Source organism: Pseudorasbora parva, chromosome 1, assembly GCF_024679245.1.
Source record: "Pseudorasbora parva isolate DD20220531a chromosome 1, ASM2467924v1, whole genome shotgun sequence".
NCBI lineage: Eukaryota > Metazoa > Chordata > Actinopteri > Cypriniformes > Gobionidae > Pseudorasbora > Pseudorasbora parva.
This window is the reverse complement of record NC_090172.1, coordinates 63,622,513-63,645,085: the sequence shown is the minus strand read 5'-3', so window position 1 is coordinate 63,645,085 and position 22,573 is coordinate 63,622,513. Positions and strand designations below refer to the sequence as shown.

Sequence of the window (22,573 nt, the reverse complement as noted above, 5' to 3'; positions counted from 1 at the left end):
TGGATTTACATTTCTTCTTTGGTCTGACTTCTGAGTACATCACGTTATTTAGCTCTGTCACAGTATCATCTGAAATAAAAAGGAAAAAGTCAATTAGAAAGAAATATCTATTTTTATTTTATGAACTAAATATTAAATGTTATCGGTTAATGACTGATGACTTTAGTCCAAGAGGGTTTTAACCTTTATCCACGGGTCTCTTTTTCTTAGCAGTGACCTCTGAATATGTGACGTCTGAAAAGGCACAACAAGGAACTGGTCAAGGATTTAATGATTTCTGTTGATTTTTTTTATTTTTATATATATACTAATTTTTAAGACTCTTAAGTCTCTCACTGGAGTCACGTCATTATAAATGTGATCAGAATCTAAAGGACAACAAACAATGAAAAATATGAAAAGCAAAGGAGTCGTAAAGAGGAAAAAACACAGTAATAAATAAATATAAATCATTTGTTATTGAGTCTGACCGGACTGCAGAGGAGAGTTTTCCGCTCTCGATCCTCCAGATGGATTCGGGACTGACGTCGGTTGAACGTTACGGTGCTGATCTATAACAGAGACAAAGATCATTATGGTCACTTTAAGAGTATTTTCACTCATATTATCTGATGCATTAACTGCTCATTTATTAATAAACATGCAGTCTCTGTCTAGACTTCAGAAACTGGATCTTCCATCTGTTGTTGTTCATGTGGTTTAATCTTTCATCATGTCATGAACTGCTCCACACCTTTCTTGTGTTTGTGTCTCCACAGCAGGACCAGAGAGATGAAGAACAAGAAGAAAACACTCAATCCTACAGACACACCAACGGCCAGAAGAGAAGATGATGGACGAGCTGTTGAGGAGAGCGTGACAAACACACACATCTGTCCGTGAGTGAGATGATACTGTATGATAACATTACAAAAGTAAAATCAGTGATTATTCAGAGACCTCTGACTGAGATCCAGCTGTGGGGTGACGCTCCTCTCTCTGTTTTACAGTAGTAGAAACCCTCATGTGACTTTGAGACAGTAGTGATGCTCATCTCTCCTGTCGTCTGATTCTGGATCAGTGATCCGTCTTTATAGAAACCAGCGCTGAGGATCGAGGGGTTTGTAGATCGATGTAAACAGTGTAGAGTCAGAGTCTCTCCCTCAATCACATGATCAACAGAACTCAGAATCACTTCACCATCTACAAACACAAGACACACACCAACAGACGGCAGTGATCATACAGGCTGAACTTAATCATTTTGCTTTGATTTTATATACCATTCAGCGGCAGGTTAATGAAACATCTCAAGATGCATGTGGAAATAACTACTTGCCAACTTGCCTGTTGGCTGTGCTACGTAAGACTCAGAAAGAAGTTTCTCAGTTATGAGAATAATTTGAAACTGGCTGCAATGGCTCAGGAGATTCTCGGATCGTTCCCTATTGCACAGAGAGAATGATTTGACTGCAAATCTATCAGAAGAGAAGATAGTGGACATCTAACGTTACGCAAAAGAGGCGGCTTCTTCTGAATTAGGTAAGGCCAATTGTAATGTCAGAAGAATGACAGGTGAGTTTATGGAGCACTGAAATCGGTTTAAAAGTCCAATCCGAATGAAAATGCTCCATATAAACACCTCAATCGGAATAAAAATGCCCCAACCGAATGAAAGTGTATCCGTTAATCGGTTTGAGAGGGGTGGGATAAACCTTTTCATGAACCCATCAAACGAAAAATGTCACCATGTAAACGACCTGACTGGATTACTTTTGAGTGTGTGTGATATAATACAGCTCGCGCGCCGCGCTCACACCAGTACTGTTGAGTGTTGACTAGAAAGATACATTTTCTGAGGGGTAACGTTAAACTTTTTATTTCATAAGAAGTTATGGAGATAATGTTGGAATAATGACAGACACAGCCTGGCTGCACCCTCATCTTGACAGCGTTTGTCCCTGGCTCTTTTTACTTCAACTGCGCCTCGGAGAAGAATGTATGCATGATTATTACACTTTAAAACACAAATAGCTTTTATAAAACCGTATAAATCCTGGTGGTTGTTGAGAGTTGCTATGGCAACAGTAAACACTTCCATCAGCTGCTGAAGAGGACAGCGTGGACATTTCTGATACGGCACTCACGTCACAAAATGATTGCGATTGAAAGTCAGCACATGTAAACACCAGATCGGTTTAGATAACGTCTCATGTAAACAGTCCATTAAATCTTTCAATCTGAATGATTTTAATCGGAATGACAAAAAAGTGCATGTAAACGTGACTAGTAACAAGCGCACCCTCTCTCGCTTGTGTTCCCGCACCTCTGAACTCCCTGTGTTAACCCTATCACTGCCGATGCGAAACGAAACAGCAGTTTTACAACTATAAAGAGCCTAACTGTGCGCTACAATATATTTTTAACACTACTCTTTGTATACAGTCCCTGTTCATTGTAAATGTATTTTAAATGTAGAATGTATGATATATGAATATGGTATATATAAAAAATCTAAGCTCGTGGTCTGCCGGCCCGGTAGATTCCCCCCCAAGCACACAAATGAAACTCCGCCTACTCTACGATCAGCTGTACAGAAAACTGGAAAATGTGTATAGACTGTAATTATAATTTAGATTATAACATTAGCAGATTATGTGATTATAAACCGGACTCACCGTGTACAGTGATGTTTCGAGGACGACGTTTCTCTCCAGATTCAGACTCACACCAGTACACTCCAGTGTCAGATGTGCTGAGAGAGTCCATTACACATGAAGATCCTGTTTGATTTGAACAAGTTTGTGTGTCTTTGTCTGTGGATCTTCTCACTGTCCATCCAGCAGAGTTACTCTGATCCTCACAGCTCAGAGCGAGAGACTCAGATGAGAAGTGTTGACTTCTGCTGGGATTGATGACCAGAGACACTGAAGCAGAAACTCCTGAAAAGAGCAAAATCTCAATCTAAACTGACACACAGAGACTGCAATGAAACAGAAATACGGACGAGCACAAACACAAATCCTCACCGGTGACCCACAGTGGCTGTGTGCTGCTGTTGTGTGTGTGATAGGCTGGTCGTCCTCTCTCTGCTCTGCACGTATAAACTCCTGTGTGCTGTAGAGACGCAGGACTGAGAGTGTAAGATCCTCCAGCTCCTCTGCTGCTGTCTGACAGATGATCATGATCTCTGAACCAGCTGAACGTCCAGCCTGTAGAGGAGCCTGAAACCTCACAGATCAGAGTCGCTGATTCTCCTTCAGTCAGCCACGGCTGTGGAGACACTCGCACGACTGCCTGAGCTTCAGCTGAACAAAACATCATGAGTTACAGAGCCGTAGAGAAACTGATGGAGAAGCGGATCACAACAAACACAAACTCACCTGATACAGTCAGTGTAACAGCATCACTGCGCTGAGAGCGTTGAGTCTTCATCTGTCCTGTACAGGTGTATTTACCGCTGTGAAAGTCTTTAACTCTGCTGATGATCAACTCTTGTGTTGAGGTTTGTCTGACAGTGTTTTTATACCGGCTGTTGTTTTCCTCTATTTCCCATCTGTATGTCCACTCAGTGTCTCCTCTCCGCTTTATATCACATCTGAGAGTGACTGTTTCTCCTCTAAACACTCGTTCATCAGGTCGTACCGTCACCACAGCTTTAGGACTCTCTGTACAAACACAGATTATTGCATTTATAGTTTTAGACGTGTAGATATGGTCTCTGATCTGTATATGTTGCATCACACACACATTCTCTCTCACCGGTAACATTTACCCACAGTGCATCACTGTATTGTGTGTGTAACCCTGTTGAAATATATTTATTAGTATAAGATATACAAGTTGAATAAATAATTTCATAGTTTAATAAATAGAATACCAGGTAAAAAAAAAAAAAGTTAAGATTCATTGACCAGTGACGAAGTTATGATTTTGCTCAATGAGAAAAATGCATATTGGTTAATGTTCATGGTTTACTAATACAGCATTTAAAATGTTAAATATTTGTTGAGTAATAATATGTGAAAATACTTTAAAACATGCCTGTAAAAATAGGAATATAAAGTTACACAAATGCTTTGTTAAGTTATTTTATTTCTGCGAGTATGTGTATGAGCCAATGAGAGTAGAGGTCAAGGGACAAGGAAGAGAGAGACGAACGCAGGTGGTTTTGTTTGCGGTAAAGAAAAGACTGTTGTGGTGAATGTATCGCACTGTGTGAGTGAGAGGGTTCCACAAGGACTCTTAGAACGTGAGTGGTGATAGTTCCGTCTGTGTGAGTGGTAAACTCATCACTGTAAGACAGAAGTAAGTTTAAATTAGCCGCTGATTAAGTGACTAGTGTTTGTGCATGGACTTTGCTGACAAGTTAGCGACCAGCGACCTCGATTAGTAAAGCCCGTGTTGAACTGTGCGACCGATGAAGATCAAAGACCCTGACGGAGCCGGATAGTGCTATCGAGTGGTGGACTTTGCTGAGATCGTCATGTGCATCTTTTCTTCAGACTTTTCTCTTCAGCGTGAATCTTCTCGTTCTGCCCTCTGCTGCTGACGCCTTTGATCCTGTGCGAGGGAGGTTACATTCACATTGAGTAAAAGGTACCGTATTTTTTTGTTTGGCCTGTGTGGTGAAGCAGCCATTTGGTTTAAGGCTACAACGCACCCAAGCTACATTCAGGCCTGCATCATTTGAACATTTGACGTGTATTTGAATATTAAGCTAGGGATTTGCCGGCTATTTTCTTTTTTTGGGCCCTTATGTTTTCAATGTGATTTTTAATGCATGTGTGATCTGAAAAGTGATTTTGACAGAACATATCTAACATTTCCTAAGTAAATCCTGTTTTACTTTTTTATAAAACAGTTGCAGTTTCTGATTCTTTTGATATTTTAAGTTAATTCAGAAAAAAAGTATATTTGGACTAAATGTGAAAGTGTTTATAGGATAAAAGTAAGTCCAAGGCATTTAATTTCCTGTTCAAGTGTAAATATTACTGTTTAAATAGTGATTTAAAGGGGAAAAGTATTTAATATAATAAGTAAGTAAATACACACACACAAGTTAAACATTTATACGTTTATTAGTGAAACCTCACTTATTGGATAGTACAGCTAGTTAAAGAACTCAGGATAGCCACCTCTCGTTATAGTTAAGCACGCTAGAGAGGCGCTACATAAAATGGAGGCACCGCTGGGATAATTAGAGTGGGTTTCTCGTTTTATTTTAATTTTATTTATTTTTTATTGAAAATTAGCCTTCTGAAGCTTTACATAGTGCTATTTGATAAGCCAATATGGAACCCATGAAAGAGCTAGCAACAGAATTAAAAGGCTGGTGCCGCGGGGAGGCATTAGACGAGGCTCATGCAGTCATGGTGCTCATCCGAGATGATGTAGACATAAGTGCAATTGAAAAGACAATGCAAACTGTGAAGTGCTTGGGACGAGTGCGAGTCAGAGGTCGAATTTTCAACAACCAACTAAACCAATACTTGGTCTTGTGTGAATGTAAGGAAGTAGTAAAAGGCGAAATTGTTCCCTTTGAAGTGTTTCCTATTGATGGTGGAAGCCCGTGGTCGGTAATCATAGCTGATGCAGCTACACAAGCCAGTACACAAGTTGATATGTCCGGAACGCAACCAGCTTCAGATAGACATGCCGAAGACCTTCGCACATTGTTCCCTGAAGATAAAGCTGCTGCCAAGTCCACAGAGGCAATCCTGCGAGCTGTGAGTGATTTACTTGACAAGACATCCAAGTCATCAAGTGAGCATGGAAGTTATCGCCGCCTACGAACTTTTTCTGGGTTGTTGCCCACCCCAACTGGAGAAGAGCAGTTCGACCACTGGTTGGGTCAAGCACGGCTCATGGTGGAAGAGTGTGACTGTTCTCACAAAGAGAAGAGGCGGAGACTAATGGAAAGTCTCAGAGGCCCGGCACTTGACATTGTAAAGGCAGTACGAGCCAGTGATCCTGATGTGAGCCCCGAAGACTGTATAGAGGCCCTGGAGCATGCTTTTGGGACAGCAGAGTCAGGAGAAGAGTTGTATTTTGCATTTCGCCTACTGCAGCAACAACCAGGTGAGAAGCTGTCTGACTTCCTCAGACGTCTCGAACAGTCGTTGAATAGGGTGGTGCAGAGAGATGGTCTCCCCCTTAGATGTGCAGATAGAGCAAGACTTGACCAATTGTTACGTGGTTCGATAACCTCTGATCTGATGTTAGTTAACCTTCGATTGAGAGAGAGGAGAGCAAATCCCCCGACTTTTCTCCAGCTTTTAAAAGAGATTCGAACAGAAGAGGAATATGAGGCCTCACGAAAGAAGATTACTCCTGTCGTGCAAAGTGGAAATGTAAGGCAGAATGCTGAGGTGAAACAGACGGAGATTCAGACCTTGAAGTCTGAAATTAAAGAACTTAAAGCCTTGGTTGCTGCTGTCGTGTCTAAGCCAGCCCACAACCCATCAGTTAGCAGTGAGAAAATTCCCTCAAATATAGTATGCAGTGAGTGCAGTTCAGACAGTGAGATAACGGCTTTGAAAAAACAAATGAAGCGCTTGCAACAGAAGGTAACCAATAAAGTAACTGAACCTCAAGCTGCCATTTCAGCTGTGAATACCTCGAAACCAGTAGCCAGTTCCCCACAGCGATCATTGAAAGTATCGGAGGAACACTTCTGTTATCGATGTGGTGAGAGTGGGCATTTCGCAAGGAAGTGCCAAAGCCCAGAAAACCAGGCTAAAGTTATCAAGAAACTTATCCAAGCTTTGAAGCTGTCCAAGAACAACCAGCCGTCAAGTGATGCCTCCACCAATGCTGTTAACTGTTCTGTTGAGAAAAGTACAGCTGACATGCCGGATGGTGTGCTTATTCCTGAAGGTTTAGTTGGGCCGCCTAGCCTGGTGCCACTGAAGGTTAATGGACAACCCTGCACTGCTCTATTAGATAGTGGCTCTCAGGTGACGATCATTTTTGAACCTTGGTACCTGAAGCACTTGTCTGAGATCCCCATTCAGCCAGTAGCTGGTCTTTCCCTGTGGGGTTTAAGTGAGTCTGGAGCTAGTTACCCTTACCGTGGCTACGTGGTGGTTGATGTGGAATATCCAGCTGAGGTGTTAGGAACCAGTCAGACTGTAACTGTCCTAGCTCTCATATGTCCTAATCCAAGGACTGAAGATGAGACGTCGGTCATCGTGGGCACGAATGCAAGCCACGTTAGACGTTTGGTGAATCAATGCAAAGATAATGGCATTGATGTCACCCGAACACTAGGCCTTCGTGTTCATGTTGAGGAAGATCAAACTGCTCTACAGGGTGGTGCGGTTCCAGTCCAAGAGGAGGAAGCTGGTTGTGTCCGATGGATGGGTCCTGGTCCCTTAGTCTTACCCCCAGATGGTGAGACTCAGGTTGTGTGCAAAGTCGAGCTGAAGGAACCTGTTGCTCAAGAAATCCTGATGATAGACTCCTCACCAGCAGCTGCCTTACCTGCTGATGTGATTTTTCATCCCATGGTTGTGCCCAGTGGGGCATTGGATGTCAACAGTTTGAGAATACAATTAAAAAATGACTCTTCAAGAGAAACTTCCATACCGGTGGGAACAGTGATTGGATGTGTGTACCACATTGATTCAGTTGCGACGATTCCCCCTAAGGAGACTGCTTCCTCTGACTTTGATGAGAGCATGATCAACTTTGGGGACTCTCCTATCTCAGAACAATGGAAGAACAGATTACGTAAGAAACTAGCTCAGAAGTCTTATGTATTCTCAATGCACGAGTGGGACGTGGGATTAGCAAGAGGAGTAGAGCACAGAATTCGACTTTCTGATTCCCGCCCTTTCCGTCAACGATCACGCCGATTAGCCCCTGCAGATATCGAAGATGTGAGAAAGCATTTACAAGAATTGCTGCAGGCCGGAATCATAACAGAGTCGCGAAGCCCCTATGCATCCCCTATAGTTGTAGTCAGAAAGAAGACTGGGGCTATTAGGATGTGTATAGATTACCGACTGTTGAATAGCCGCACCATACCTGACCAGTACACAACACCATGCATTGAAGATGCTTTGAATGCATTAACAGGGAGTCAGTGGTTTTCTGTACTGGATTTGCGCTCGGGCTACTATCAGATAGCTATGTCCGAAGAGGACAAAGAGAAAACGGCATTCATTTGTCCGTTAGGATTTTTCCAGTTTGAACGAATGCCTCAAGGCATTACCGGGGCACCAGCAACCTTTCAAAGGTTGATGGAAAAGGCTGTCGGTGACATGAACCTCTTACAAGTACTGGTGTACCTGGACGATGTTATAGTGTTTGGAAAAACTCTTGAGGAACACGAAGAGAGACTGCTTAAGGTCCTAGATCGTCTCGGTGAAGTTGGGCTGAAACTTTCAGTGGACAAGTGCCAGATATGTCTGCCAAGGGTCAAGTACCTGGGCCACATCGTGTCTTCAGATGGAGTTGCCCCTGATCCAAACAAGATTGAGGCAGTCATTACATGGCCCATGCCAACAAATCTGAAGACGTTACAATCTTTCCTAGGATTTTGTGGTTATTACCGCCGATTTATTCAGAACTATTCTGAAATTGTTAGACCGTTGACTGAACTCACAAAGGGGTATGCTCCAACTCAGAAGAGAAGTAAGGACACCCACAATGTGAACAAAGTCTACTTGAAAGAATCTGCGCCGTTCGGGGAAAGATGGGACAAATCCTGTACAGATGCATTTCATCACATAATATACTGTCTGACACATGCGCCTGTCCTGGCCTTTGCCAATCCACAACATCCATACATCCTGCATGTGGATGCCAGCTTGAAGGGTCTGGGTGCTGTTATTTACCAAGAACATCCTGAAGGCCTGAGACCAGTTGCCTTTGCAAGCCGAAAACTGAGCTCTGCAGAGAGAAACTACCCCATACATCAGCTGGAATTCTTGTCACTCAAGTGGGCAGTAGTCGACAAATTCCACGACTATTTGTATGGTGCAAGATTCACCGTACGTACTGACAACAACCCGCTTACATACGTGCTGTCCACAGCCAAGCTTAATGCGGTGGGGCATCGCTGGCTAGCTGCCCTATCGACGTATGAATTTGATGTGCAGTATCGCCCAGGCCGACAGAACATTGATGCCGACCTGTTGTCAAGGAACATGCCGGAGGAGGATGGCAATGGCTGGGTGACTATACCTCAGTCTGGAGTGAAATCCATATGTCAAGGAATCTGCGTTTCAGAGTCTGCATGCAGTACATCTGTCTGTGTTGCTCAGCTCGGAGCATCTCCCCACTGTGTGCCTGACCTGTATGCTTTTCCCACACACCTGGAGTTAAAGTCGCTGGAACTCATGTCAAAACGGAGTCTCAGGAAAGCCCAAGAAGAGGATGAAGCCATTGGACCGGCCATACAAGCAGTCAAGCATGGGCGTTGGCAAGAGGAGGGGACCATGAATCCTGAATTGTCCAGATTGAAAAGGGAAGCTGGAAAGCTGGAAATGAAAGATGGATTACTGTATCGGTATAGCAAAAGACCATCCGGAGAGGTGATCAGTCAACTCCTCCTGCCGAGAGAGTTCCGAGAGATGGTTATGAAGGCAATGCATGATGACCTGGGACACCTGGGACACGAAAGAACCGTTGACCTGCTCCGAAGTAGATTCTTTTGGCCTAGGATGTCGATGCAAGTGGAAGAATATATCAAGAACTGTGGGGAGTGTGTCACGCACAAGACCCCAATACAGAGAGCTGCTCCGTTGCACCAGATTGTAAGCCATGGACCCATGGATTTAGTGTGCATGGACTTTCTTTCCATGGAGCCTGACTCCAAAGGCATAAGTAATGTGTTGGTTGTAACGGATCACTTTACGAGATATGCTCAGGCTTTCCCCACTAAAAGCCAGAAGGCCCATGTTGTGGCAAAGGTCCTGATTGAGAAATATTTCATACATTATGGACTGCCTTCAAGGATCCATTCGGATCAAGGAAGAGATTTTGAGAGCCGTTTGATCCGAGAACTGTTGACCTTGATGGGGATACGAAAGTCGCGGACCACGCCGTATCATCCGCAAGGAGACCCGCAGCCGGAGCGGTTCAACAGAACTCTGCTATCGATGCTAGGTACGTTAGGCCGAGAAAAGCAGCGTACGTGGAGTCAACATGTGCCACACTTGGTCCATGCTTACAACAGCACCAAGTGTGATGCCACAGGGTACTCGCCGTACCGTCTAATGTTTGGCAGAGAGGCGAGACTTCCTGTTGATTTGTGCTTTGGAACATCCCCTGATGGCATAGAAGAGGTGTCTCACACCCGATATGTAACAAAGCTAAAGGAAGACTTGAAGCAAGCCTACAAGTTAGCCTCTGATGCCGCAGACAAACGGCACCAGAGAAATAAGAGGTTGTACGATCGCAGAGTTACCTTTCAGTCTATTGAGATTGGCGACAGAGTACTGCTTCGGAATCTAGGCCTGAGAGGCAAGCACAAACTAGAAAGCAAGTGGAGTCCTGATCCGTATGTTGTCGTGGGAAAGATGCCAAACCTACCAGTGTTCAAGATCAAGCGGGAGGATGGAAGGCTAGGAACCAAGACTATGCACAGAGACCACCTTCTTCCGATTGGACAGCTGGTGAGAATACCATGCACTGACCAGGATTCTGATCCGCCTAAGAAACCCAAGACCAGAGCAGACACTCAAAAAAGAAGTCAAAGTGACTCACAACCAAAAACTCAAGAGTCACAGGAGTTTTCTGATTCGTCCTCTGACATGGAGTATTATGTTCCTCACTGTGTCAGTTGGAGAGAGCTTGTCCCAAGGGTGCTAAATCCTGCCAGGCCTGTATCTGAGTTAGAAGATGAACAGGGAAATTACCCTAGACCCGAACATGTTCCTGGAAATGATTCAGACTCAGAAGAAGTTGACCACAACTCTGACCCCGAACCTGAGCATGAGTGTGATACGGAAGTAGCTCGGGAAGATACAAGTGAAGCTGGATCGGAGTCTGAAGGAGTATCTGAGGTCCAGGAGGTGAAAAGGCAGCCCAGCTTTGAGCCTAGACCTAAGAGAACTGCCAAGCCAACTATTAGACTTACCTATGATGAGCCTGGTAAATCAAGAGATGAGCCTTTGACCATAGTACACAGAGGGATAGTCATTAAAATAGGAAAACACTAGATACATTAGTTATTATGCCATTAGGACTCCTTTGATAGTTTATTGGTGTCTGATGAGGACACGCAGACATTTAAAAGGGGGAGGGTGTAACCCTGTTGAAATATATTTATTAGTATAAGATATACAAGTTGAATAAATAATTTCATAGTTTAATAAATAGAATACCAGGTAAAAAAAAAAAAAGTTAAGATTCATTGACCAGTGACGAAGTTATGATTTTGCTCAATGAGAAAAATGCATATTGGTTAATGTTCATGGTTTACTAATACAGCATTTAAAATGTTAAATATTTGTTGAGTAATAATATGTGAAAATACTTTAAAACATGCCTGTAAAAATAGGAATATAAAGTTACACAAATGCTTTGTTAAGTTATTTTATTTCTGCGAGTATGTGTATGAGCCAATGAGAGTAGAGGTCAAGGGACAAGGAAGAGAGAGACGAACGCAGGTGGTTTTGTTTGCGGTAAAGAAAAGACTGTTGTGGTGAATGTATCGCACTGTGTGAGTGAGAGGGTTCCACAAGGACTCTTAGAACGTGAGTGGTGATAGTTCCGTCTGTGTGAGTGGTAAACTCATCACTGTAAGACAGAAGTAAGTTTAAATTAGCCGCTGATTAAGTGACTAGTGTTTGTGCATGGACTTTGCTGACAAGTTAGCGACCAGCGACCTCGATTAGTAAAGCCCGTGTTGAACTGTGCGACCGATGAAGATCAAAGACCCTGACGGAGCCGGATAGTGCTATCGAGTGGTGGACTTTGCTGAGATCGTCATGTGCATCTTTTCTTCAGACTTTTCTCTTCAGCGTGAATCTTCTCGTTCTGCCCTCTGCTGCTGACGCCTTTGATCCTGTGCGAGGGAGGTTACATTCACATTGAGTAAAAGGTACCGTATTTTTTTGTTTGGCCTGTGTGGTGAAGCAGCCATTTGGTTTAAGGCTACAACGCACCCAAGCTACATTCAGGCCTGCATCATTTGAACATTTGACGTGTATTTGAATATTAAGCTAGGGATTTGCCGGCTATTTTCTTTTTTTGGGCCCTTATGTTTTCAATGTGATTTTTAATGCATGTGTGATCTGAAAAGTGATTTTGACAGAACATATCTAACATTTCCTAAGTAAATCCTGTTTTACTTTTTTATAAAACAGTTGCAGTTTCTGATTCTTTTGATATTTTAAGTTAATTCAGAAAAAAAGTATATTTGGACTAAATGTGAAAGTGTTTATAGGATAAAAGTAAGTCCAAGGCATTTAATTTCCTGTTCAAGTGTAAATATTACTGTTTAAATAGTGATTTAAAGGGGAAAAGTATTTAATATAATAAGTAAGTAAATACACACACACAAGTTAAACATTTATACGTTTATTAGTGAAACCTCACTTATTGGATAGTACAGCTAGTTAAAGAACTCAGGATAGCCACCTCTCGTTATAGTTAAGCACGCTAGAGAGGCGCTACATGTGTAATAGACTGGTTTCCCTCTTCCAGCTCTACACCAGTACTGGCCTCCATCAGACACTGAATCAATCTTCAGGCTGTAGGGGTTTGTTTCTGTCTTCTCTGTCTCAGGGTTCAGTGTGTGTTTGTACCAGTAAAAGTCCCAGTGTCCAGTGGACGGATCCATGCCACAGGTCAAAGTCACTGTGTTTCCTGTCAGTGCAGCTCCTGCAGGATCTGATGTGAGTTCAGGCTTCGGCTTTAGATCTGCAGGAGAACAAGAACAGATTCAGATCCTCAAGAGTCAGAGTTCAGCTGCGGTACATCACTGAGTATAAAATATTATACATCTTAAATCTACTGTTTGAAGAATTGTAAATCATAATATTACAAAATGACGACAAGATCGTCTGGAAAGCGAAGCTGCATTTGTATAAAGACTCACAGATTCTCAGAATGTCCAAATACCAAATAAGTAATTTCATACAGAAATATGTTTAAAGGGTCATGAAACCCCAAGACACTTTTTGAGATGTAAACAGATATGTATAAGCTGCACATCATTGAAAACACTAAGGGTACTCATTAAGGGAGGGGGGGGGGGGGGGGGGTAATAGATATATGATCCAGAATCAGATCCGGAGGCTGAAATAAATTGAACAGGAGAAACAGCAACAGCAGGACGTCCGTCTCTGTGGTATGGATTGTATTTAGTGGCCTGTCAACATTTGTGTGTGTTTACTCGCAGTTTATGAGGACATGATTCGATTTATGGACTATTGTATGAGACAAAACCTTAGCAGTAGCAAGCAAAACGGTTTTACACATCAGACTAGTGTAACGTTATACAGAACAGCAATGAAGTCCGTTAGCGCATTTGAATGACGAAGCACGCGATCGTGTCGTTTACTGATGTTTACTCACGCGACGATAGCCGACAGCACAGACATCTGAAGCAGTTTTACTCACCGGCTGCTTCCAAAGCAGGACCGAACCTTTATCGCTGGGACCGCTCCGTCAAAAACACACTTCTTTGGTATGATTTGGTGAAGTCCTGACAGCAGTGACTTGCTGTGCTGAAGCGTTGAAGTCGCTTGATGTCACAGATAGGAATAAAGTGGAGCGCGGCGGGAGTGTATGGGAATAAGTGTTCACGGACGACTGGATCTGCACCTGAGAGAGTGTTTATGGGCGTATGTCACGCGCGCGCACCCTACCGGGAGAAGAGCCCGTACGGCCCATACAAGGACCTTCCGCTCTAGTAACGTCAAGTAGACCCATACTCGAAAAAAACTCTCCGAAACTTGTGAGAAACCGGAAGGAGTATTTTTGACACAGAAATACTCCATCAAACGTCCAACATTAGTTTTTGAAACTTTCTGTTTAGGATGGGAATCCAAGTCTTTAACAGTGTAAAAAGCTCAGTATGCATGAAACAGCATCTCCCCCCCCCCCCACCCACCCGCGCACAAATATGTTTTTTTGGAGACATGCTGATGTCGACCGCTCCGAGCGATTCTCGATGTATATTCATGACATAAAGCTCATGAAAAGTCAGGAGGAAAGTGAGGCGTTATGCTGATACGAAGTAACGTAAGGGCGCCGAGCGAGCTGTAAGGGGGCGCCGTCTGTGGAAGCCTTTGCTACAACGGCTCGGTAAAGTAAAATTAACTTGAGGAATCGCCGAACCTGCAAGCGTTGACTATCTCATTTATGTCAGGAATATAAGCACGTGAATGGGTAACAACTCTATGAGAGTAAAAAAAAAAAACAATGCTTAGACAACATGCACAAAAACCCTGCTGCTCATGACGACACATCAATGTTTTTTGTGCATGTTGTCTAAGCTGTTTTTTTTTTCTTTTTTCTTTTTTTTGACTCTCATAGAATTGTTACCCATTCACAGACTACAACGGTTGGAATTAAAAAAAATCTTCATTTGTGTTCAACTAAAAAATCAAGGACACCTACATCTTGGATGCACTGGGGTAAGCAGATAAACATAACATTTTCATTTTTGGGTGAACTATCCCTTTAAGCTAAAAGTAATGGCGGGGTTGACCTCGTTGCTATGGATGATGTCATCACGCTATGTCCACAGTGATTGGCTGATAGGGGAGGGTTCTCTATCTGTGATTTAAATATACAAATATTTTGTTGAGCGAGGTGATGTTATATTCAAATAAAATGTTTGAAATAATAATACTGCCATATTTAAATAAAGATTTTAAAATAAAAATGTTTCCATATTCAAATACAAATTTTAAAATTATATCATGGCTATCAAAATCCAGTGTTCTGTATTTTGCGTAAGTGAGTTTTTGTTGTAGATGGCTAAAAAAAAAAAAAAAAAGTGTACTGTGCTAATTAATTGAGACTTCTTACAGCTCTTACAGGTTGTTGGCCTTGTTTGTTTCGTTGCTTCTATTGCTCTCCCCTTTTTTGTAAGTCGCTTTGGATAAAAGCGTCTGCTAAATTATTAAATGTAAATGTAATGTAAATGTAAAAAGTAGGCTAAGTGTCACTAATTAAACTAGTATAGCCTACTCACCTAATTGTCAGACTCTAACATGTCTGTATCTCAAAGAGTTTGCAGAATTCAAGCGAAAATGATTTTATATAAACCAAGTTTGTGAGGAGCGTTCAAACTGTCCATCTAATCGGCGCGAGAGGAGGTTTATATACACAGCCGAGAGCCGACTCGCCTAACGTTAGTTACCGCCACAGTTTTCTGCATCTCCCTCTCTCTCGGTCTGCCTGTCAAATACGCTTATATTGTTTTACTTTATTCAAAAATGTGTAAGTGAAATCATAAAAACAACCACCACAGGTTATCTGACATTATTATTTTGTTTTATTAAAGATACATTAATTATCTCAGTGTTGTATAGTGTCTTTGGGCAGATTGAGGCGACAGCCGTTATGATTGTTTGTGATTTGGTCTTAGTGACTTACGAGTCCTCTTCACTACTCCTAGCGTTTCATGGATTTAGGAGCTAGTTTTAGTGCTAAACTGCTTTGTGAAATACACTTAGAGTAAAAATTTACGAGTCCTAAAATTAGGACTGACATGCCTATTATTTTTAAGCGTTTCTCCTAAATCAGCGAGTTAGGAGCTACTTTTAGCCTTAAGATGTTTTGTGAATACGGCCCCAGGTGTGTGTTCACGTGTCAGACAGACGTCTTCAGCTGTTGTGTCGGTTCTCTGTTTCATCAGCACTTCATGAGTGTTGTGTTTTTACGATCACACTTCAACTAAAAATACTTTAGCTTTAAAATGTATTTTCAGACGTCTGCATTCTGTGTAAGGTTTGATACCTGCGTGAAGTTGGCCCCCCACCCAACGCAAAACTTCGGCAAAATGGTCTCAATCGTTTGTGCTCCGTTTGTGCTGGTTTGTGCCGTAAAAATTTTCGTTTGTGCTGCTTTGGTTTTTAAGATATTAAAAGAACATTTATAGGTCATTCTGAGGTTTGGGACATCATGAGGGAGAGTAAATGATGACAGACATTTCATTTTTGGGTGAACTATCCCTTTAAAGTACACCAATACAGGCTACTAAAGAGCTCTTCAGAAATAAATAAAATAATCAAAAGTAAAATAATTTAAAATGTGTTCTGTTGCAAGTTTACTTGATTCCATGTTTATTGTTGAGCTGTTGTCATTGTTTCATTGTCACTCTTATCACTCTTTAATTGCCAAGTTCATAAATTATTTTCAAAAACGGATTCAAAACTGATTTGGAAAAAAAAAAACATACACACAAAATTACTTATTTTCAATATAAAAATTGATTGTGGACTGGATATTTTTTGACCTTTTATCACAGTCTTGGGCATGTCAAAGATTAGTACCAACACTGGCTCTGATGCATTGTTAGTTTGTGTGCAGCATCAGATTTACATTTTTTTAATCCCTCATTTATATGCAGTTATTATATTCTATACAAATGCCAGAAACTAAGCTTCTTCTTTTTTTTCTTCAGCACAGGCCTATCTAAAGGGTTAATGGTGCCACCTGGTTATCAACTGTAAAAATTACACATTTTACCTCTTTCCAAAAGGGAAAACCACCAACAATCAAAAATGCATGATTATATGGTGTCATGGCTATAATGGAAGTCAATGGGGCAAAAACAGCCACGAACAGTAAATGAGCGAGAAAAAAATCTGATGCTGCACAAAAACTAACAATGCATCAAAGCTAAAGTTGTTACAAATCTTTGACATGCCCAAGACTTATATATATATATAAGTCGCTGACACTCGCTGACCGTGCGAGTGACCAGGAAATTGAAGTGTCTGAGGTCGCAATGTTATGCTAAACCACTTCCGGTTGCGGTTGAAAGGGCACGCTGGCGCGTTTGGTTGCCGCTCCTCTCTCTCGTTTTTAGTAGTTTATTTTTATGAGCCAATGTCATTTAATTCGTTCGTGATGTGGAATTATGCATCGCATGCTGGATTACTGCTTTTATCTCTGAGTGCGGTATATTGGAATATACTCTACTGTTGCCTGGCCCAGGACGTACACTGTTTACACCGCTGTGAGGCTGCTGTTGGTGTGGATCCTCCCCGAATGGCTCTCAGGTACACTGCTCGCCAGTTGTTGAACCTGAACGGTCATTTAGATGTCGCGAGTGACATTCGTGCTCTCTGCAGTAATGTTGGAATACTGCGACGTAAGCGTTACATACATCGCTCGTCAAAGCGTAGTTTTTTATGCTCAATATCGAAAGCTGTCGCCTACCCGCGATTTCTGCGCAAACCCCATAGACTGCAGTTAAGACCTACAGGGGTTAATTTTCATAACTTATTGGCACTTAAGCGTGCCGAGGTTGCTCCGGATTCATCTGCTCGCCCATGTATGCTGAAATCAGCACTGTTTAACGCGCGCTCTGTCAACAACAAAGCCGTTATTTTATCTGACATTATTTTAGAACAAAAGCTCGACCTTGTCTGTTTAACTGAAACATGGCACAAAGAATCTGATGGTCTTCTTTTTAACGAACTGACTCCGGCTGGCTATGGATTATTTGATCTCCCGCGTACCTCTGGTAGAGGTGGGGGTATCATTGTGTTGCATAGTCAACAGTTCAACATGTGTCCCGTGTCTGTCCCCAAAACAGACTCATTTGAATGCCTTGCTTTGAGTGTTTCTGCGTCCCTCTCTACTGCAGTGGCTACAGTCTACAGGCCTCCTAGGGCAAATAAAGACTTCTTATCTGAATTATCAGATATATTGTCATTTCTTTGCCTCAGGTTTGAAAGAGTTCTTCTCCTGGGAGATTTCAACATCCATATGGATATAAAAGACTCCACAATAACGAAAGACTTTTTGTCCATTTTGGAGTGCTTTGAACTTAACCAGCTTGTGGACTGTCCCACACATGACAAAGGCCACATTTTAGACCTTGTGATTAGCAATGGTGCCTTTGTGTCTCAGTTGTCAACCTCGGACTTGGGTCTGTCTGATCACCGGGCTATCTTCTTTAACATGGAATTACCTGTCACAAACACCAATGCTTCTCGTATCATTAACTATCGCAAGTGGAGATCTATTGAGCCCACTGATTTTTCAGACTTTATTGACTCTTCTTTAAGTTGTGTTTCTTTTTCTGATGATCAGGATGATAACGTTTCTGTGCTGAATTCTGTTCTTTTGTCTGGCCTTGACACGCTGGCTCCATTGAAATCACGATCCATCTCTTTTGCACGCTCTGCTCCTTGGTACAATGATGATCTGCGTGCTATGAAGGCTTTGTGTCGCAAAATGGAGCGTAGGTGGCGCATATCAGGTTTAACTGTTCATCACCAGGCCTGGAAATACAGCTTACTTGAATATAAGGCTGAAATTGAGTCAGCTAGATCTGTTCATTTTTCTCAATTAATTGTCAGCAACCAGAGAAATCCTAAACAACTGTTTCACTCAATCAACAAGCTGCTCAAAAATCACACTGTCTCTAATGTTCCTGCTTCAACTCACCGTTGTAATATGTTTTTGGAGTTTTTTAGCACTAAAATTGATAATATACGTAACCACATTGTTTCCACTAATACTTCTGCTGCCTCCTCCTTAAAAATGTCTGCATTTTCTGGTATTTCTCTCTCTAACTTTGTTATTCACGACTCTCAGTCTCTTTCTACTTTGGTTTCAAAACTGAAAGCCTCAACTTCCAGAGTTGATCCTATACCATCTTGTCTTTTTAAATCATGTTTTGATTCCCTCTCTCCTGTTGTTTTGAGAATCATTAATAACTCTCTGTGTACTGGTGTCGTGCCAACAGCACTTAAAACTGCTGCTGTCACCCCTATACCAAAAACAAACAACATGGATTCTGATAATCTGAATAATTTTCGTCCCATCTCAAATCTTCCATTCCTCGCCAAAATTTTAGAACAAACCGTGGCTTCTCAAATGCTTTCTCATCTTTCCTCCAATGACCTTTTTGAGCCACTACAGTCTGGATTCCGCAAACTCCACAGTACTGAAACAGCGTTAGTTAAGGTCACTAATGACTTGTTAATGGCTTCTGATTCTGGTCGTCTGTCTTTACTGATTCTTCTTGATCTTAGTGCCGCTTTTGACACTATAGATCATTCCATTTTAATCACCCGTTTACAGACTGTCTTTGGAGTTTCTGAAACTGCATTACAGTGGTTTAGGTCCTACCTTTCTGATCGCAGGCAGTTTGTTGTGATGGGTGATTGCAGGTCTGAGGTCGGTGTAGTGCACTCTGGTGTTCCCCAGGGATCAGTTTTGGGCCCTTTACTTTTTAATATTTACATCTTTCCACTTGGCCAACTTTTACGAACTCTTGGTCTTAACCTTCACTTTTATGCCGATGACACTCAGATTTATATACATTCAAAACCTGATGTCAATATGCCTGTGTCTTTTCTTTCTCAATGTTTTACTGAGATTAGACAATGGATGTCTGAAAATTTTCTCTGTCTAAACAGTGACAAAACTGAAGTAATGTTAATTGGTTCACCTCATCAGTTGCGTAAAGCAGAGTCCATAACCTTAAGTGTGGATGGCTCTGCTTTACAATTTCAAACTAAACTGAAAAATCTGGGGGTGATATTTGATGCCAACTTAACATTTGACCATCAGGTTCGTAACACAGTCAAAACATCATTTTTTCATCTAAAAAACATTGCAAAATTACGTCCCATGTTGACCTTCTCTGTGGCAGAAAAGTTAATCAACACTTTTGTTTTTTCACGCATTGATTATTGTAACGCATTGCTGGCTGGAGTTTCTAAAGCTACACTGAATAAATTACAGTTGGTACAAAACTCAGCTGCTAGAATTCTAACTAGGACCAGTGCAAGGGAGCACATTACTCCAATCCTGCAAAAATTGCACTGGCTTCCTGTTAGTTTTCGTATTGATTTTAAAATTTTAATGCTCACGTATAAGGCCTTGAATAATTTGGCCCCTAATTATTTGTGTGAGCTTTTAACTCTCTATACACCAACACGTGCTTTACGGTCCTCTGAAGCTGGTCTTTTAACTGTCCAAACAGCACGGTTGAAAACTATGGGTGATAGGGCTTTTTCTACTTTGGCTCCTAAGTTGTGGAATTCCCTGCCCTCTGAGATTAGGAATGCAGAATCCCTTAGTGTTTTTAAATCATCACTCAAAACATATTATTTTAGGATAGCTTTTATGTGATTCATTTGTCTACTTTGTTGCTGTCTTTTTATTTTTTATTTTTTATTTTTTAATGCCTGTAATGTTATGTGTATTTCTATGTAAAGTGCTTTGAGATGTAACATTTAAAGGCGCTATATAAAATAAAGTTTATTATTATTATTATTATATATATATATATATATATATATATATATATATATATATATATATATATATATATATAATATATAATATTTAAAATAAGTCATTTTTTGTGTGTATGTTTTTTTTTTTTTTTTTTTCCAAATCCGTTTTGAAAATCATTTATAAAAGTCTTGGGATTCAAAGTCAAAGATTTGGAACAACTTGAGGGTGTGGAAATTATGACAGATTTTTCATTTTTGAAAATTATTATATTATATTATTATAAATGAATTAGTCTGCTAAATTAACTAACATTGTGATGCTTGAAGTGTTCTATGGATTTTATCTGCAAAAAAAGAAAAAAGAAAAACGGGCTCAAGTCGGACTCGAGAATTTCGATAAGCTGTCGGACACGGGCCGGGCTATAGGTCTAGATTTGAGGCCCGTGCAGGGCTCTAATTCTAGGTCACTCAGCCGGTATTTTTTTATTTATTTTTTGTTGTGCTGCTTCCGTTTTTAAAATAGCCTACATTATAGGCCTACACATAATTATAGAGGATGACAAGTTTCTTATTAGAAGAATCAGAAATCATAGGCTATAATATTTTAAGTATTTAAGATAGGCTAGATCTTTTGGTTATAAAATAAATAAAATTAATAAAATTTTCCTCAGTGTTGTTTTAGATCACAAAGTTAAAGGAGCGTTCCAGGGCCACCCACACATTCGAAACAAATAATAGGCTGGCTAGGCCTAAAAGCATATTTAAAAATAAAAAATAAAACCCAACAACAATCCATTTCTCATTTGTCTTATTTTTTGTTTTGTTTTTTTAAGCAGAAAACCATAGAATTTTTATTATTATTATTATTTAATTTATTTATTTATATTTATTGTTTTAGTGGTTTTGTTTAATTAATTGAATGAATGAGAATTGAGATGCTGCACAACTTTCCATTTCTGACACGCGCTTGCCACTAAAATGGAGGAAAACAGGAGTTTGTTCAAACAGAGAGTAGGCCTATAGGCGTTATTTTAAATAACATATTCTTAATATTTCTGCTAAATGTTTAGGCTAGCCCATCTTAATCCTATGTGATTCCGCTGGTGAATTCATCGTCTGTAATTCAATAAATAAATTATTAAAAAAACGGAAGCAGCACAAAAGGAAATTTTACCGGCTGAGTGACCTCAGAATAACCAACAAATGCCCTATTATTTTAATATTTTAAAAACAGAAGCAGCACAAATAAAATGTTTTATGGCACAAACCAGCACAAACGAAGCCCAAACAAACAAGATTATTTTGAGTGAATTTGGAGCTTAATTCAAAATCTAATATTTTAAAAACGGAAGCAGCACAAACGAAAATATTACCAGCACAAACGAAAATATTACCAGCACAAACGATTGAGACTATTTGAGGTCAGCTTGGAGCAGGTCGGGGGGCTGAGTGACCTCAGAATGACAACCTTAATATTTTTTTAATATCTAAAAAATGGAAGCAGCACAAACGGAACTTTTACCGGCACAAACCAGCACAAACGATTGAGACTATTTTGCCGAAGTTTTGCGTTGGGTGGGGGGCAAACTTCACGCAGGTCTGATACCTCAATCCTGTAGAGAGAGTTACTCTGATGTTCAACTCACCCGTCACAGAGAGAGAAACAGGAGATCTTGATTGTGTTGAGTTTGGTCTTCCATCTCTCTGTCCTCTACACCCGTACAGACCCCGATCAGACTCAGCAGCTCCTCTGATAGTGAGAGTGTCTCTGTCTACAGTGTAACGCTCAGACGTCTGTAACTTTACTCTGTCTGTATTCCACTCATATCTCCAGTCACTGAGATCAGACGCTATCACACACTTCAGATGGACTGTCTCTCCAGTGAACACAGATCTGGCTGGAGTCACAGTCACTGTAGATTTGGGTAAAGCTGAGAAGAAACACAAACACAAAGTGACAGATGATCAAGTCTCTGAGTTTGTTTTCTACACTGACGGCTTCATTCATCTGATAATCTGAAGGACAGCAGCTCACGAATGAACTGAACATGGAAGATTTACACCAGAGGCTCTCAACCTTTTGTGTAACAGACGAGCGTGTTTATTTGAGCACTTCTGTCAGTCAAACAACAACAGCCTGTAAACGTTCACATAAATATACTTTATATTTCTCCACACGATGCGTCACATTTTGAGCTCAT

At 41.0% G+C, this 22,573-nt stretch overlaps 1 protein-coding gene across 1 annotated transcript; it reads right to left on the bottom strand.

Moving 5' to 3' along the window:
• Positions 1-178: 178 nt before the first annotated feature.
• Positions 179-22,573, bottom strand: LOC137071882 (Fc receptor-like protein 5). Its single transcript, XM_067440124.1, has 11 exons — positions 22,561-22,573; positions 22,019-22,303; positions 12,612-12,855; positions 3,742-3,776; positions 3,363-3,647; positions 3,009-3,287; positions 2,658-2,921; positions 940-1,182; positions 734-841; positions 471-551; positions 179-234 (listed from the first exon to the last, which is right to left on the bottom strand). Exons 1-11 carry the CDS (start codon positions 22,571-22,573, stop codon positions 179-181), a joined length of 1,893 nt encoding a protein of 630 aa, XP_067296225.1.

Excerpts from the sequence above, each read along its gene's own strand:
- LOC137071882 (XM_067440124.1), bottom strand. Across the intron at positions 3,288-3,362 it reads TGTTACACTGACTGTATCAG|CTGAAGCTCAGGCAGTCGTG; the intron begins GTGAGTTTGTGT and ends TGTTTTGTTCAG. Across the intron at positions 2,922-3,008 it reads ACAGCCACTGTGGGTCACCG|GAGTTTCTGCTTCAGTGTCT; the intron begins GTGAGGATTTGT and ends TGCTCTTTTCAG.